This window comes from Plecotus auritus, assembly GCF_963455305.1.
Source record: "Plecotus auritus genome assembly, chromosome: 7".
NCBI lineage: Eukaryota > Metazoa > Chordata > Mammalia > Chiroptera > Vespertilionidae > Plecotus > Plecotus auritus.
In genome coordinates this window covers 16,006,724-16,022,865 of record NC_137774.1, presented here as the reverse complement: position 1 = coordinate 16,022,865, position 16,142 = coordinate 16,006,724, and the positions used below count along the sequence as shown (strand labels likewise).

At 42.7% G+C, this 16,142-nt stretch overlaps 1 protein-coding gene across 1 annotated transcript in view; it reads left to right on the top strand.

Moving 5' to 3' along the window:
* Positions 1-9,895: 9,895 nt before the first annotated feature.
* The window catches only part of DHX8 (DEAH-box helicase 8), a 31,677-nt gene continuing 25,430 nt past the window's right edge, over positions 9,896-16,142 (top strand). Inside the window, exons 1-6 of the mRNA XM_080677649.1 lie at positions 9,896-10,122; positions 11,964-12,049; positions 12,451-12,523; positions 13,652-13,737; positions 15,097-15,206; positions 15,619-15,978. Coding sequence (XP_080533775.1) covers positions 9,975-10,122; positions 11,964-12,049; positions 12,451-12,523; positions 13,652-13,737; positions 15,097-15,206; positions 15,619-15,978 — 863 coding nt within the window. The 5' untranslated portion in view covers positions 9,896-9,974. The remainder of the gene's footprint in view (positions 10,123-11,963; positions 12,050-12,450; positions 12,524-13,651; positions 13,738-15,096; positions 15,207-15,618; positions 15,979-16,142) is intronic.

Genomic DNA, 16,142 nt, shown 5'->3' with positions numbered 1-16,142 from the left:
AACAAAAACACACCACTAGTGGAAGCATAAAAAATAATTGACTGTGAAATCTTTCTGTTTTATATAAAACAGGTTTAAAACTAATAAAGGCTACTTACTTGGCAGGGGAGATACCATGATCACAAAAATGGTTTTCCTAGGCCGAAACTGGTTTGGCTCAGTGGATAGAGCGTCGGCCTGTGGACTGGGGGGTCCCGGGTTCGATTCCGGTCAAGGGCATGTACTTTGGTTGCGGGCACGTCCCCAGTGGGAGGTGTGCAGGAGGCAGCTGATCGATGTGTCTCTCTCATCGATGTTTCTGGCTCTCTGTCCCTCTCCCTTCCTCTCTGTAAAATATCAATAAAATATATTTTTTTAAAAAATTGGTTTTCCTAGGGCGAGGCTCACCCATTGCACTCCGGGTGTGCTGACCCCTGCGATTTTCCCAAATGTGGGAAACTTGACTGCATAATTTGCTTCTGAAAAGCAGCAAAACCCAGAGACCTCAGCCTGGCCAAATGGCCCTGCTGCCTGCCTCCCCCACTTCCTTGTAATTTATAGTCCCTACCTCCCTGCTAGGGTTGTGATGATAATGACTAAAGAATCTAGCCATATGCCTAAGTAGGTACTCAATAAATACTGATTCTTTTTCTTTTTTAAAAAAAGTCATGGGCACAGCCACAATATCTAAGGAAATCCTTTTCTTTGTGCCTTGTCAAAAAGACAAGAATGTTATATTTTATTGTGTTTAGTTTCCTTTTACTGTTTTATTAAATGTGGTTATAACATTAAGAAAATCATGGGCACATAAACAAAGTTGACTATAGACATTCATTCAATTGTAGGAGCAGGCCATATGGCTCAAATATTGATCATGGTATCCACTGATTTGTTTAAAATCGGCCCAGAGGATCACACAGTGATTCTCAATTTGAAAAATATCTCAGTATTCTAAATGCTTCCTGACCCAGGAGGAATCAGGCAGGCTAGAGCATGTTGGGTGAAGATTCACATATAGTCCATGAAAATATATAAAATGATTATATTTTATCTTGCATTACACAGTCACATTGATATAATTATAGTGCAGCGTATGCGAAAGGCTCAAAATAGCAGAACACTTATTTAAATTGTAGTTTAGAATTTCTCAAATCACTACCTTTTCCTAAGAAGTCAATGTCCTCATGACCTTGTCAGCCCAATAAAAAAAAATCAGGAAATATAGTTTATGGTCTGTATGTGCTGTCTTCATCATTTTTAAGTAGCCACGTGGCTTTGGGCAAGCAGCTTGATTTCTTCAATCTGAAAAATATTTTTGTACCTACCACATGCAAGGCTTTGGGATGGACTTCTGTGGCATGACTCAGATATGCCTTTAGGGAAAAAGGCATGTTCGGTAGGGACTTTCAATAAAAGTTAAGTACAGAATCTGCAATAGTTCTGGAAGCTTAGGGCATATTTAGGAGGGTGGACTAGCAAGTGGTTTGGTTTAAGTGTATGAGGCATGTAGGAGAGTGGGGGGAGCTAAGGTTGTTGGGGAGCTATTAATTGGATACAGAGGTCATAAGGGAGGCAGGTGTCACAGATTTGGAGCCTGGGCGAATTGGAGATGTCTTTTAAATAGCATTAGGAAACATAGCAGGAAGAGTTAGTGTGGGGAAAAGAATGGTGATTTTGGTTTTAAATATACTAACTTTAAGCCCTAGCTAGTTTGGCTCAGTGGATAGAATGTCAGCCTGTGGACTGATGGGTCCCGGATTTGATTCTGGTCAAAGGCACATGCCCGGATTGCAGGCTTGATCCCCAGTGGGGTGTGCAAGAGGCAGCCGATCAATGATTCTCATTGATTTTTCTACCTCTCTTTCCCTCTCCCTTCCTCTCTGAAATAAATGAAAATGTATTTTAAAAAATATATTCTAAGTTTATATAATAAATACTAGTTGGATACCCAGCTGGAGTTTCCAATAGGTGGGATTAGAGCTTGGAAAAGTCTCAGTAGCTGGAGCTATAGATCTGAGAGTTGTTGGAAGTGACAGTTAAACTTGATTGCCTCTCTATTGATTAGGAGTAGATACAAGTTGGTAGAATAGTGGCACCAAATAATGTGTATTTAACCAAACAGAAGTGTATTTCTTTCTTTCTCAGATAATTATTCAGGAGTAAGCAGTCTAGGGCTGGTATGCTGGCTCCGGGAGGTCAGAGATTTATGCTCCTTCTATCTTTTGCTCTACCAACCCCAGGGTCATGACCTTGTTCATATGGTCCAGGATGACTCAACATTTCCACATATGTACCTCCAGCTGGTGGGAAGTGGGGAAAATGAGAAAAAGACATGACCTGAAAGTATTATAGAACCAGAACCCTGGTCTTCAACTAGACACATGGGTTACATTAAAATGTAAAGGTTACATTTCTTGTCTCCCTTGCGGATAAGTGGCCAATGGGAAGTGAGCAAAAGACATGTGAGCAACTTCTAGGTCCACCTTATAAACATGTTTTGAACATCAATATGTCCTTGCATGCGGAGTCAGAGAGTGTAGGATTGTGAAAGCCAAGTAAGGGGAGGGGTCTTCTGAAGGAGGGTGAGAGCTAAAGATCTTAAAACAGTGGCCCTCAACCAGGATGATTTTGTTTCCCAGGGGACATTTGGCAAGTTCTGGAGACATTTTTGACATTTGTGACAACTGTGGGGAGGGGATGCTGTTGGCTTCTAGTAGGTAGAGGCCAGGGAGGCTGGTAAACAACCTACAGTGCAAACCCTCCAACAACAAAGAATGATCTTGCCCCAAAATGTCAATATGCTGCAGTTGAGAAACTTTGCATTAGGACAGTGATTTTCAACCAGTGTGCTGCAAGATTTTTTAAAACATGCAACACCTAACTATTTAGTTAGGGGCACTGACCTCTTTTCCCTAAGTTCATCAAATAAAAAAATGACAACAGCCAACACAACAATAGCCATCTGTCTTGAACCATCCTATATAATAAATGGCGAATATGCAAATTGTCCCCTTGACCAGGAGTTCATTTTTAAAAAAAATACTTCTTTATTGTTGAAAGTATTACATATATCCCCTTTTGGGCACCTGATTTATTAAAAAGTCACTTTAGAGCAAAAAGGGTAGGTAATTACTATGATTATTTTTTTGTAAGTCAATAAAAGTTATACCTATTTTTGGTCAGATCAGCAAAAATATATATTCTGTGTGCTGCAGAATTTTAGTCATTAGTTTATGTGTGACATGAGATGAAAAAGGTTGAAAATTGCTGCATTTTGGAATTAGGGCAGTGTTTCCCAAACTTTGCCACACATTAGAATCATGTGGGGAGTTTTTAAAAATCCTGATGCCATCCAGCCAATGTGGCTCAGTGATTGAGCGTCTACCTATGAACCAGGAGGTCACGGTTCGATTCCCGGTCAAGGCACATGCCTGGGTTGCAGGCTTGATCCCCAGTGTGGGGTGTGCAGAAGGTAGCTGATCAACGATTCTCTCTCATCATTGATGTCTCTCTCTCTCCCTTCCTCTCTGAAATCAATAAAAATATATTTACAAAAAAACAAACACAAAACAAAAACCTGTAACCCAGGTATCTGCCCTGGACCAGGAATCGAAACCAAGACCCTACGGTGCGTGGGTGGAAGCTCTAACTACTGAACGAGGCTGGCCAGGGCTGATTACATTATCTCTTAAATCTCTTCCAACTCGAAAACTTTATGAGAAATATGAGTGCTTGAATACTGCAGTGAAACCCAAAATTCCAAGTAGTTGACAGTGTGATCCCCATCAATCCTTGTTGCACGAGAAGTCCCATTAGGGCCAAGTCCATGGGGATAAAACAGAATGGGGATTTCTGCCTGTGCTCAGTAGTGAGGAGGATCGATCAATATTGGATCTCTAAGTCTTTCAATAATTTTCATACAAATTCTACCCACACCCATATTTGAGAGTAGGCATGGGAGTTAGGGAAGATCTGAGTCCTTCTGGGTCATGTAAAAGCAAGTATATGACTAAAAGAAAAAATATCTTTGTTCCACACATACCTATGTGACAGAAGTTTATTCTCACTTCCCGCTTTCTCCTCCCTCAGCCAATCTGCCATAAAAGAGGGTAAAATGGTGATGGTGTGGGACAAGTGACTTTGTTTGAAAGGCAAAACCGCAGGCCGGTGTTTGCGGGAGGATGCAGACTAGGGCACTATTGCAAGTAAAGGAGACTTAGGGAGGCCTTTGATCATTACCGAACCCGGCAGGGGAAGTGGGGCCCCTGAACTCTGTCACTTTCTGCTGGGCTCTGAAAGCAGGAGCTTAGCTCTCTAATTGCCCCATATGCTGATTTTATTTGGTGGCTCAGCTGGGTAGACGGAACTCTAGGAAGAGATGTATTCATTTTTAGTTACCTCACCAGATTGCTAATTTTCACTCTGGAAGCATACATTACCATAATTACTGTAATCCCAAGACAGAGAGGCAGCTATTCCAGCACCAGGGCAGCAGCTATGGTTAGCACCAAAGCTCTCTACCTGCGGCTCAGGGCCTGGAGAACCAGGAAGGATTTCCAAGAGCGGCTTTGCCGGGCACTCTCAGATTTGGGATAGAGGGCATGCTGGGAACTGGTCCTTCTTCACGTGGGGGAAGAAATGGAGTTCCTGGAAGAATAGTTTTTCTTAAAAAAATTTTTTTTAAATTGATTTTTAGAAAGAGAGAGGAAGGGAGAGGGAGAAACATCGATGTGAGAGCGAAACATTGCTCGGGCTGCCTCCTGCACACGCCCTACCAGGGACTGAACCCGTAACCGGGGATTGAACCAGCAACCTTTAGTTGCGCAGGACAATGCTCAACCAACTCAACCACATCGGCCAGGGCATGGAGGAGCAGTTTCTTTTGAGTTAGTGGCGAGAGTGTGCAGATGAACACAGACCTTCGGTCCTGGGCTAATTGGACAGCTGGTAACATGTGTGGCGTGCAAACAGAATGTCAATCCCTCTTTCCTCTGGTCTCTCCCCATCAACACACTTCTTCGTTTGGCTTGGGTTTTGTGTCTTTCCTAAGGAAAGCCTTAAAAGTTCCTAAAGACCTCTTCTGTCTGTGGAGTAGCCACTCTCGGTGTCACGGTTTCACTAATAAACTCTCTTTCACTTTAAACTCTCAAAAAAAAATTCCTAAAGAATGACCTTAAACAGAAACCAGAGGCTACACAACTACCCTATCCCCAGAGGTGGGGGCTAAATATCACTAGCGAAAAAAGAAGCCTAAGCCGAAACCGGTTTGGCTCAGTGGATAGAGCGTCAGCCTGCGGACTGAAGGGTCCCAGGTTCGATTCCGGTCAAGGGCATGTACCTTGGTTGCGGGCACATCCCCAGTGGGAGGTGTGCAGGAGGCAGCTATCGATGTTTCTCTCTCATCAATGTTTCGAACTCTCTATCTCTCTCCCTTCCTCTCTGTGAAAAATCAATAAAATATATAAAAAAAAAAAAGAAAAAGAAAAAAGAAGCCTAAGATAACTTGTTACTTTGTCACCTATACTTGTAATATTGATTTTAAAAATTTTTAAAGAAGAAAACTAACCTAAAGTAAGTCTAAGAAATACCAACTAGATGCCAAAGGATGATTAACTCGTAAATAAATACGTGAAAATCCCCACAGGCGAGGATGTAGAGATGGGGGAATAAGTTTTCTTAAGAAGTTCACATCATAGGGAGTCTGATTTTTCCTGGCATTTTAAAGATAGCCCTTAAAATGAGAGAGAAAGGAGGAACTTGGTTGTGACAAAAGAAAAAAAAGAAAGAAAATGCTAGGTGAGGCAGAACAATTTTTCTGTCTGCTACTGAAAAACTTTAGAGAACTTAGAACCCAAAACATCCTATTAGTGATGGCAGGTTGATGGCCTAAGAAGAAAGGGAATTTTAGGTCAGGGACATTGTGTGCAAATTTGAAGCAGTGCCTGGGCATTAGAAGATAAGGCAGACAAATAATGATTGCAACAAGAGGACCTGCCCTGTGAGATAATCCTGGGCCCCTGCCCCCTTCCCAGCTGCCGGGAGGGAGCAGATCTGATTTTTTTTTTTTTTTTTTGTCTTCCAATCACCTGAGCTCAAGTTAAGGCAGCAGAGTGGCCAGAGTTAGAAACACAGCTCTGCCACCCGCCAGGAGTGATGGCATGCAGATTATTCTAGATATTTCTTAATGTTTTTCTCCTGATGATCCTTTCCAAAACCTATCACAGTGCTTGTGCACAAAATAGATGTTCAATACGTGTTTGATGAATTGAATTTGGAGAAGAATTTGGGGAAAAGTTCAAGGGGTGTTTCACGACTTCACTTTCTCTGGGGTCCTGTCCCTATCCGTGAGGGCCTCAGATGAAAGGGCTCAGGCCATTTCATCAATGTCTTTAGGTTGGTTCCCAGACTCCCCAGTTGGGTCAGGGCCCCAGTGGATCAGTGAAAAAGGAGCCATTTTTTTTCCTGAAGTCCCTCTTCATTAATAACAAGCACAGCTGAGTGGCAGTTACACACTTAGAAGCAAACCATTCTGATTTTGCCTGCAGAACAGAGGTGTCTCCCCTCAGATCTCGATTTCACCCTAGCAGAAAAAGCCAGGGCTGTCTTGTTTGCAGCAACACCATTTTGATTGGTGACAGGAAGTCCTGTGACTTTTCTCACCAACTTCCCCTGAGGATGCCACCTTTCAGCTACACACACTTAGATTATTTCTGCCCGTCCCCGTCCAATTTAGAGTTGCTAAGAGGTTCAGTACTTTCTTTCCCACTTCCCAAGGTCTTACCCAACTGCTCACAGCTGGAAGCAGTCTTTGGGACAGAGCAGAAATAAGGTACGAATTGTGGTTGGTGTTGAACACATACATCAGCCTGGGAATAAGTATATAACCAAAGCCCTTGTTATGAGGAGGGTGGTGAGAAATAATTTCTTACCCATCACAGGTGGTGGTGTGGGTAGTGACTAAGCATAGACTATTTGTTTTGCTAATTTTTTTTGTGAAGGTACATTATTTACTGGGAACTGTCAATGGTTGTGTTAAAAGGGCCACATGGAGGCTGTCCAAGGAAGGCAATATAATAACAATGGACAATTAATTATCGTTGGTATAATTTTAAAAAATACAATACCCAAAGGACAACTAGAATGCATTTGACCTGCATTTGGTTCAGCATCTTTTATGGGGAGCGAGAGTAGTATTGATGAAAAAAGATGCCCAAACCTGTAGAGAATTTTTATGAATTTCTTTGAGCTAAAACTGACAGTGACTGTGCTGAGAAGCAAGATCTCAAATGCTCTGGAGAATGACAGCTTCACAGTTTCTTTAATGCATTTGAAATTGAGGGAACACATGAGGGAGATTACATGCAGGTGGGAGAAGTCAAGGCAGGGATTATGTGCTTTCTGGAGGGTGGTTACATCTTAGAGGGGGTATTAATTCTGGCTTTTCAAAGGCATAGTAACCTAGATGCACAAGAACAGTGGAGAGGGCTGGCTTAAACACTTTTCCTTAGAGAAGTTATAGGCCTGGGGCATGACTACACACCATGACCTGCCCAGTTAGGAATTTATAGTTTATTACAGCACCCCCTTTTCATCCACAGTAGGATTCTACGTGTATCTGTGTTTGGGCCATCACGTTATCAGTACCTATGTATTTACTTGTTTTCCTTCAGCTTAAGAAAAAAATTCCGTGGTGTAGCAGGTAATATGTGTGTTGCATAAAAAAACGTTCACTTTGGAAAACATGCATTTAATGACATATGTAAATAAAATTTAATAAGTTTTGCTGTTAATATTTACTATTGAGATAAATGTTCAATAATTTTCAAATAATTAGAAAAGTTTTTATAGTCTTATATTGTTACTCTTGCTACATGTTATGGTTCTATAGCCTTTTTTTTCCCCCACAGAGCTTTTAAAACAAAACAAACTCCAGGTTTTCCCCCCTTCCAGTTAAATATTTGAGGAAAGCAGAATATAAATCTAATTTAAAGGCAAAGAGGCACAAAGAAAGGAAGTCAAATGGAATAAGCCCTTGTTATCCCAACTCCAAACTGGCAAATTGAGCATGTGGAATCAGTGCAGCATTTTCCATTCTACACATGGGGAAAAGGAGAAAGAGAAAGGGGAGGGGTAGGAAGAGGTTAGATAGTACAGTACTGACTTTTTTTTTTTTTTTTTAAATCCTCACCCAAGGATATTTTCCCATGGATTTTTAGAAAGAATGGAAGGGAGGAGGAGAGTCAGAGAGAGAGAGAAACATCAATGTGAGAGAGATACATTGATTGGTTGTCTCCTGCATGCATCCCGACCTGGCCGGGAACCAAGCCTGCAACAGAGGTACGTGCCCTTGACACTTTAGTCTTCGGGCCAACACTCTTTCCACTGAGCCAAACTGGGTAGGGCCAGTACTGACTTTTTAGGAACCTGGAAACGTGGCGCTCTTGGAGGCAGTGAGAACTACCACTCCAGGGTTTTCTCCTTGCCATTCTTTAGTGCAATGGTTCTCGACCTTCCTAATGCCGCGACCCTTTAATACAGTTCCTCATGTGGTGGTGACCCCCAACCATAAAATTATTTTCGTTGCTACTTCATAACTGTACTTTTGCTACCATTATGAATCGTAATGTAAATATCTGTGTTTTCCGATGGTCTTAGGCGACCCTGCTAGCGGTTCCCCACCCTTTGGGTCACAACCCACAGGTTGAGAACCGCTGCTGTAGAGCCTAAGACCATCGGAAAATACAGATATTTACATTACGATTCATTAACAGTAGCAAAATTACAGTTATGAAGTAGCAACGAAAATAATTTTATGGTTGGGGGTCACCACAACATGAGGAACTGTATTAAAGGGTCGCGGCATTAGAAAGGTCGAGAACCACTGCTTTAGTGCATGGGGAGATGTTGGATGAACAGACTCCAAAAGTGCAGCAGTGTGATGTAGCCTGAAGCTAAAAGCAAAAGAATCTGATTTCCTCACTTTGGGGGTGCCTGGGTTTCCTTGTTCATCACACAGAGCAGTGTGGTGTGGGAAAACCCTCACCTCAGCATAGAGTTACCGAAAAGGAAAAGGGGACCTGAAGCAGAAATTGGAAGACCTGAGCTTATGACATTGGGTTCACAGCAGAGCAGATATTTTTGGGTACAAGTTCCGAGAGGACTGAGGCTATGAGCACCATTAGCATGAAGAAAATCAGGGGTTGAGAAGTGGTTTTCACAAGAGAGGAGCCAGGTGGCATTCTGGGGACTCAGACTGAGGGGATCTGTGGTCGACAAACTTTATAGTGACCATTGTTTTGGCCTTGGGATGGTAGTAACTGCCATTTGTAGTGTGTTTACTGCGTCAGGCTCCTTGCATAACTATCTCATTTAGTCATCACCTAAACCCAGGTAGAGCATCACCATCCCAATGAACAGAAGAGAAAACTGAGGCCCCTGAGATGAATTTGCCCAAGATCACTTGTCAGTTTCCTCACGTGTAAAATGATTAATAACAGACTCCATTGCCTGCTGGTTTGTTACAGAGTCGCCCGAGATAGTCATGAGCCACGAAGAGGCAAAGCCTTGTGAATATAGGGTAAAGCAAGTTTTGCCTTTTCCCCCTTGAATGTGGGTTTCTTTTTCAAGGCTTCTAAAGCGCAGGCGCGTGTGGATCGTGACCTCCTCGGAGCCCTTTGCGCGGGCCACGGTCGCCCTCTGCCGACGCAGGAAAGGAACGCGCTGAGAGTGACTTTCCGGGCCTGAGAGTCCTCCAAAAAGCTCGCTGGCCTGTAGAGGGCGCCATCCGGTGTGCAGAGTAACCCACTCGGCCGTCCCTTCCTTAAACACTTCCTGTCTGATCTCTATGATCCACCCGGTTACGTCACGGGAGGTTCCTGGAGTTTTCAATTTATCGTAAACAAAAGGGATGTGCGCCGACCCGGAAGTGGAAATTGGAACAGGGCCGGGGTAGCTCCGAAGGCCAGCCGTGAGGAGGCGGGGGGGAAGCCGTGGCCATGGCGGTGGCTGTGGCCATGGTGGGAGCCGTAAACGGGACGGAGCTAGGCCCCGCGGAAGAACTCGCCAAACTCGAGTATCTGTCTTTAGTGTCGAAGGTTTGCACCGAGTTGGACAATCACTTGGGGATCAACGACAAGGATCTGGGTGAGCTCGGGGAAGTTTCTGCGGCCTCCGGATTTGGGGTTCAGGGAAGCGGAAGGAGAAATGGGGTTGAGGGGCTGAGTGTGTGTCCGTAGAAATCTCTCTCTCTCTGTCAAAGACTTGGGCACTGGAAACCTGCGGCCGTGGCCTCCGCATAAGTGCTCTCCCGAGTTGTTAGAAACCATTTTTTAGGGCTGTCAGTGAAACCCAGAGCGGCCATCGCTGCTTGCTCTCTCTCTCTCTCTCTTTTTTTTTTTCAGCCCCAAATAAATTAAGCAGCGTTAACAACAGCAGCTGCGTTGTTGTTGTTGTTGTTGATGATGATGATGATGATGGACATTACTCTTCTTGCACCAGCTGCTTGTTGAGTAACTTTAATATGCCGTTGTGGGATATCTTGGGGCGGCCTGACCTGGCCTAAGATATCCCACAATAACTACCTGTGAGGGCTGTTGTGAGGATCATGGGAAGCACTTAGCATAGTGATTGGCATGTAGTAGATGGTCAAAAAGTCTTAACCGTTGGCACTGTTGTTACTAAGTCCATTGTAGCCTGATGGAATTTGGTTTTCACTTATTGTCATCAAACAGATAAAGGCAAATTCCAGCGTGGAAATAGTATGTTAGGACTGATTTATGTTCGTTATTCAGATCTTCCATGTTGTTATTATTTGTTAGGATTAAAATCCGAATGAAATCATTCAAATTTTCTTGTAGGACTCATAGTTTGAGGCATATTATCTCAGCTTATCATAAACTGCACTTCTTTACTGAAAGTCTCTTAATTATTAAGTAGCTCTAACATTAGAAGTTTCACAAACTAGGCAGGTGTTCGGAGAAAAATGTGGGGTGGGGAGAAGTGATTCTTTCATTAACTTGGAGATTGTACCATCCAGCAGTTGCCTGACCCTCATATGTAGAGTCTGCCTTTCCAAAAACTGTAGAAAGCATCCTGTGCATGCATCCATTGTGAGTGTGTGTATGTGTGGGTGTATGTATGGGCTCATGCTTTCAGACATTGTAACCTCTAGCTAGTAGTTTCATGGAAGAGATTATGATGATATGGAACAAGGAGGTTTTCCTGCGTTAAATTCACTCAGAGGCCTGGTGAGCCATTTTGTAGTTATAGCTTTTCATTTGTGAAAATTAACTGGAGCCCTGGCTGAGTGGTTCTAAAAAGGTTTGGGGCACATACCTAGGTTTCAGGTTTGATCCCCAGTTGGGGTGCATATGGGAGGCAACCAGTCGATGTTTCTCACTCTCTCTTCTTCTCTCTCTAAAATTAATAAACATATTCTGGGGTGAGGATTTAAAAGAATGAACTAGTTGCCGAAACCAGTTTGGCTCAGTGGATAGAGCGTCGGCCTGCGGACTGAAGGGTCCCGGGTTCGATTCCGGTCAAGGGCATGTACCTTGGTTGCGGGCACATCCCCAGTGGGAGGTGTGCAGGAGGCAGCTGATCGATGTTTCTCTCTCATCGATGTTTCTAGCTCTCTATCCCTCTCCCTTCCTCTCTGTAAGATATCAATAAAATATATTTTTTAAAAAAAAATAAAAAAAAATAAAAGAATGAACTAGAATAAAAATACCTTTCTGTTTACTAGATGGGATACTGCCTGACTCTTGAATCGTTCAATAAAGCCAATGAGATCTTTAAAAAAATTTAACTGGAACCTACATGGATAATCTCAGTAGTCTTAAGTTCTCTTTCTTCACCCTTACTGGATGGTGGTCTTTGGTTTTTATGACTTTGGATACCTAATTAATTTTGTTTATAACTTTTTTTAAACTGATTTTTTTTACTCAAGTCTCCATTCTTGTTTTAATTCCTTTTCTCATTTGCAGCTGAATTTGTGATCAGTCTTGCTGAGAAAAATACCACCTTTGATACTTTTAAGACTTCTCTGGTCAAAAATGGTGCAGAATTCACGGTATGTGTGTCTGGAGACCCCTGCTTTATTTTACTGTCACTATTGAATTTTAATTTTGATAGGATTTAATTAGGGTTTTGATAGAGAAAGGAGATACTTTGTACATACCAATCTAATACAACATTAAGTGTGTATTTTTTTATTTTCTTATTATTCAATTACAGTTTATATTCAATATTCTGTATCAGTTTCAGATGTACAGCATAGTGGTTAGACAATCAAGTGTAATGTTTTCATGGCACTAAGTGGTGATGTAACTGGATTTCCTGTGACACTTTTCTAGAAAAATGGGGCAGGCAGGGATAACCACTCTTCTCTAAACTTTAGAGGACATCCCTTTTCTTAGTGTTTTTAAGCACCGATCCAGGAGTTGACAATTTTTGTTCTGTTTGTTTTCAAAGGATTCTCTTATTAGTAACTTGCTGCGTCTCATCCAAACCATGCGGCCTCCAGCAAAGCCTTCTACTAGTAAAGGTGAGCAGAGCTCCTAGCTGAGCTTAGCCTCCAGAATGGTTTAGATTGTCAAGCATTCTGTTTTTAGTTTGATGCAAATCTAGTGTGGAAGTTCATTTGTTAACCATTAAGAATATTGTATTTGTTTTGCTTGTTGCAGCTGCTGAACAAGTAAATATTGTAGTAAATTTTTCAAATGACTTAAAATAAAATTAAAATTGTGAGAATTATAAGACATAACCAACCAAATGAATACTGATGCACTTTCCGATGCCCACATAGTTTGTTAAGGCTTTATAATCAACTAGGGGCCCAGTGCATGAATTTGTGCACCTTGAAAGGAACTGTGGGCCGTGAGGCTGCAGTGGACACAGGGGCGGATCTTGGCCAATCCTCTGTGCCCCTGCCCGGCCCCTCCCACTGTGGCCCTGGTCCCCTATCTGCTGGCAGCCCTGCTCCCATCGCTGCTGCTCACACGTGCTGACTGTGCTGGCCCCACTGACGGTGCGGAGCTATTGGGGTCAGCACCAGCAGCAGGTGTGAGCGGTGCGAGTGACTGCTGCCGCCCTGATTGCCCCTCAGGAGCAGGGGGAGGTGGAGAAACCCTCAGTGGCGATTGGGGCTGGCAGCTGCTGCTTGCACCCACTGACGGTGCCGCACAATTGGGACTGGCACCGGGCACCGGCAGCAGGTGTGAGCGGTGACTCTGGCGCTGGCAGCAGGTGCAAGCACCCAGTGGGACCGTGGCATGCAGGAGCAAAGAATTTTCAGTAACTACTAAAGGCTCGCCCCAATGACAGTGACCAGTGCCCTGCCTTGGTCTGGCTCACCTGCTCCACCATTCCGCCGCTGCTGATGCCCGCCATGTTCCGCACGCACCTCCTGGTGGACAGTGCACGTCATAGTGACCTGTTGTTCGGTTGTTTGATTGTTCTACCATTGATCTATTTGCATATTAGGGTTTTATATATATAGATTTTTTTTAGAATATTAAGTTATGTTCCTAGTAATTTTTAAGAGTAATATGTAGAAAAGTTCCATGTTCTGCTTTTAGTTTGATGCAAATCTAATGAAGTTCTTTTTTTAACCATTAAGAATGTTAAATATGTCTTTTCTTTTAAATTCTTTCATGTTCTTTAATGAAACAAGATCCAGTTGTTAAACCCAAAACTGAGAAAGAAAAGCTGAAAGAACTCTTCCCAGTCCTTTGCCAACCAGACAACCCTTCTGTTCGGGTACTGATACCATTTTGAGAATGTCTACTATAACTGCATGTTACCCCACCCAGTCTCTTTTCTTTGTCTCATTAGTTGTTAATTTTTTTCTTTCTCTTTTTTTCCATTACTTATTATTTTAAGTTTTCCTTTATTGTAATATATTTTTCAAAGTGAAAATATATTTTTTTAACCCTGATCCCCCCCAAAGTGAAAATATTTGATCACTCCCTGAGCATGTACTACGTATAGAATAGTGTTAAAGGGTTCAAGAATGATATTTGAAGGAAATGAGATTAGGAATTGTGGAAAGCTGTGATTAGGGATATGAAATAACTTAAGGTTCTGGAACAGATGCCTGATGTGTAAAATGAGATTTTTTTGCTCCATTACTTGTTAGAATGTCTAATTTTTTAAAAATATATATTTTTATTGATTTCAAAGAGGAAGGGGGAGAGAGTGGGAGAGAGAGAGAGGGAGAGAAACATCCATGATGAGAGAGAATCATGGACCGGCTGCCTCCTGCACGCCCCCTATTGGGGATCGAGCCCACAAACCAGGGATTTGCCCTGACTGGGAGTCGAACCATGACCTCCTGGTTCCTAGGTCAATGCTCAGCCACTGAGCCACACCAGCCTGGCAGAATGTCTAATTTTTGAAATGTTTTGGTTTTGAAATTTTATTTTAGCAAGTATTTATTGAGTATCTACTATGTGCCAAGCACTGTTCTAAGTACCAGGGATACAGCAGTGAACAAAATAGATTAGAGTTTCTGCCCTCTTGGAAATGGTTACATTCTAGTATTGGGGTGGGGGCAGGAAATAAATATATAAACTCCTCTAACAGAGAGGAGATAGGCAATAAACAAATAAGTAAGTACATATATGTAGCTGACAGGGATAAGAACTATAGAAAAAATCAAGCAGGTGAAAGGGGAGAAGGACATGCAGAGGAAGAGTTGCTTTTTAAAAATTTTAGCATCTATTTTCTATTTATAATCATCATTTGCATTGCTTTCACAGAAGGGGTGATATCTAATTTCCTTCCGTAGCCTTGCATTAAGGACAAAGGGGATTTGCCAAATGTAGAAATGACTTCCAGGAGCCTTTGCTCAATCTTCCGCCTCTATCTGAAATTGTGTTGGAAATCTCCACCTTCCCCTCCACCCCCCACTTCCTTCACATGAGCAGTTAGCAATGTAGAGATTGTCAGATTTGTAGTACCTGAAGTACAGATTCTTTTTTTATATATAAATGTTTATTTGAGCCAAACTGAGGACATTGTCAGAAAACAAGATCTGAAATGCTCTTGAAGTACAGATTTTTGAGTGATTTTCTTCCCCCACCTCTTCTCCTAACTTTGCTGCCACTGCCTCTGTAGACCATGCTGGATGAGGATGATGTGAAAGTCGCTGTGGATGTCCTGAAAGAACTGGAGGCTTTAATGCCCAGCGCAGCGGGCCAGGAGAAGCAAAGAGATGCTGAGCACCGGTGGGTCCTTGATGTCCTATCTTTTGGAAGTTTAGCGTATATGGTAGTTGAATTTTGCAGACCAGCCAAGTAAAATTTTGGGCTAGTTTACAGAATCTAGACTGGCCATTACCATATTATTAGATCTATTTGTATTGTTCCCTGTCAAGAGTATGTATGCAGCAAATGCTAAGATGTTCAGAAGATAGAAGTTAAGATGTTCAGAAGATAGAAGTATGGGCTCAGAGGCTGAATATGTTTATGGCCTCTTTCTTTATTGATCTGCAGGGATGTCACAGTTATTGAAACTGTAATTCAGTTTAACTCTTAGAAGGCACTTAACCAGGTGCATGGCACTGTGCTGGGCGCTTGGGGATACAAAGATGGACTTGGGCTGGTTTCTTTTTTACACAGGTGTTTGTTGATTTGTTAGGGACAAGACAAAGAAGAAGAAGCGGAGCCGGAGCCGAGACCGAGGGCGTGACCGTGATCGTGATAGAGAACGAGAGCGTGATAGAGACCACAAGCGGAGACACCGGTCCCGCTCTCGATCACGTTCCAGGACCCGGGAGAGGAATAAAGGGAAGTCTAGATATCGGTCTAGGAGCAGAAGTCAGAGTCCCCCCAAAGACCGGAAGGACCGAGACAAGTATGGGGAGAGGAATCTGGACAGATGGCGGGATAAGCACGTGGACCGCCCTCCCCCGGAAGAGCCTGCTATCGGGGACATTTACAATGGCAAAGTTACCAGCATCATGCAGTTTGGATGCTTTGTGCAGCTAGAGGGACTAAGGTAATGGCTAGTGCCCTTCTTTCACACCAGTAATGGGCAGAATTTCTTTTATCACTGGGGGTTTTCACATTATAAAAAGTTATTATGATTAATGACACTTAAATTAGCCATATCAGTTGATTAGAAATTGACTTCATGTTGCAGAGCCATTTCTTTCCTCTGTC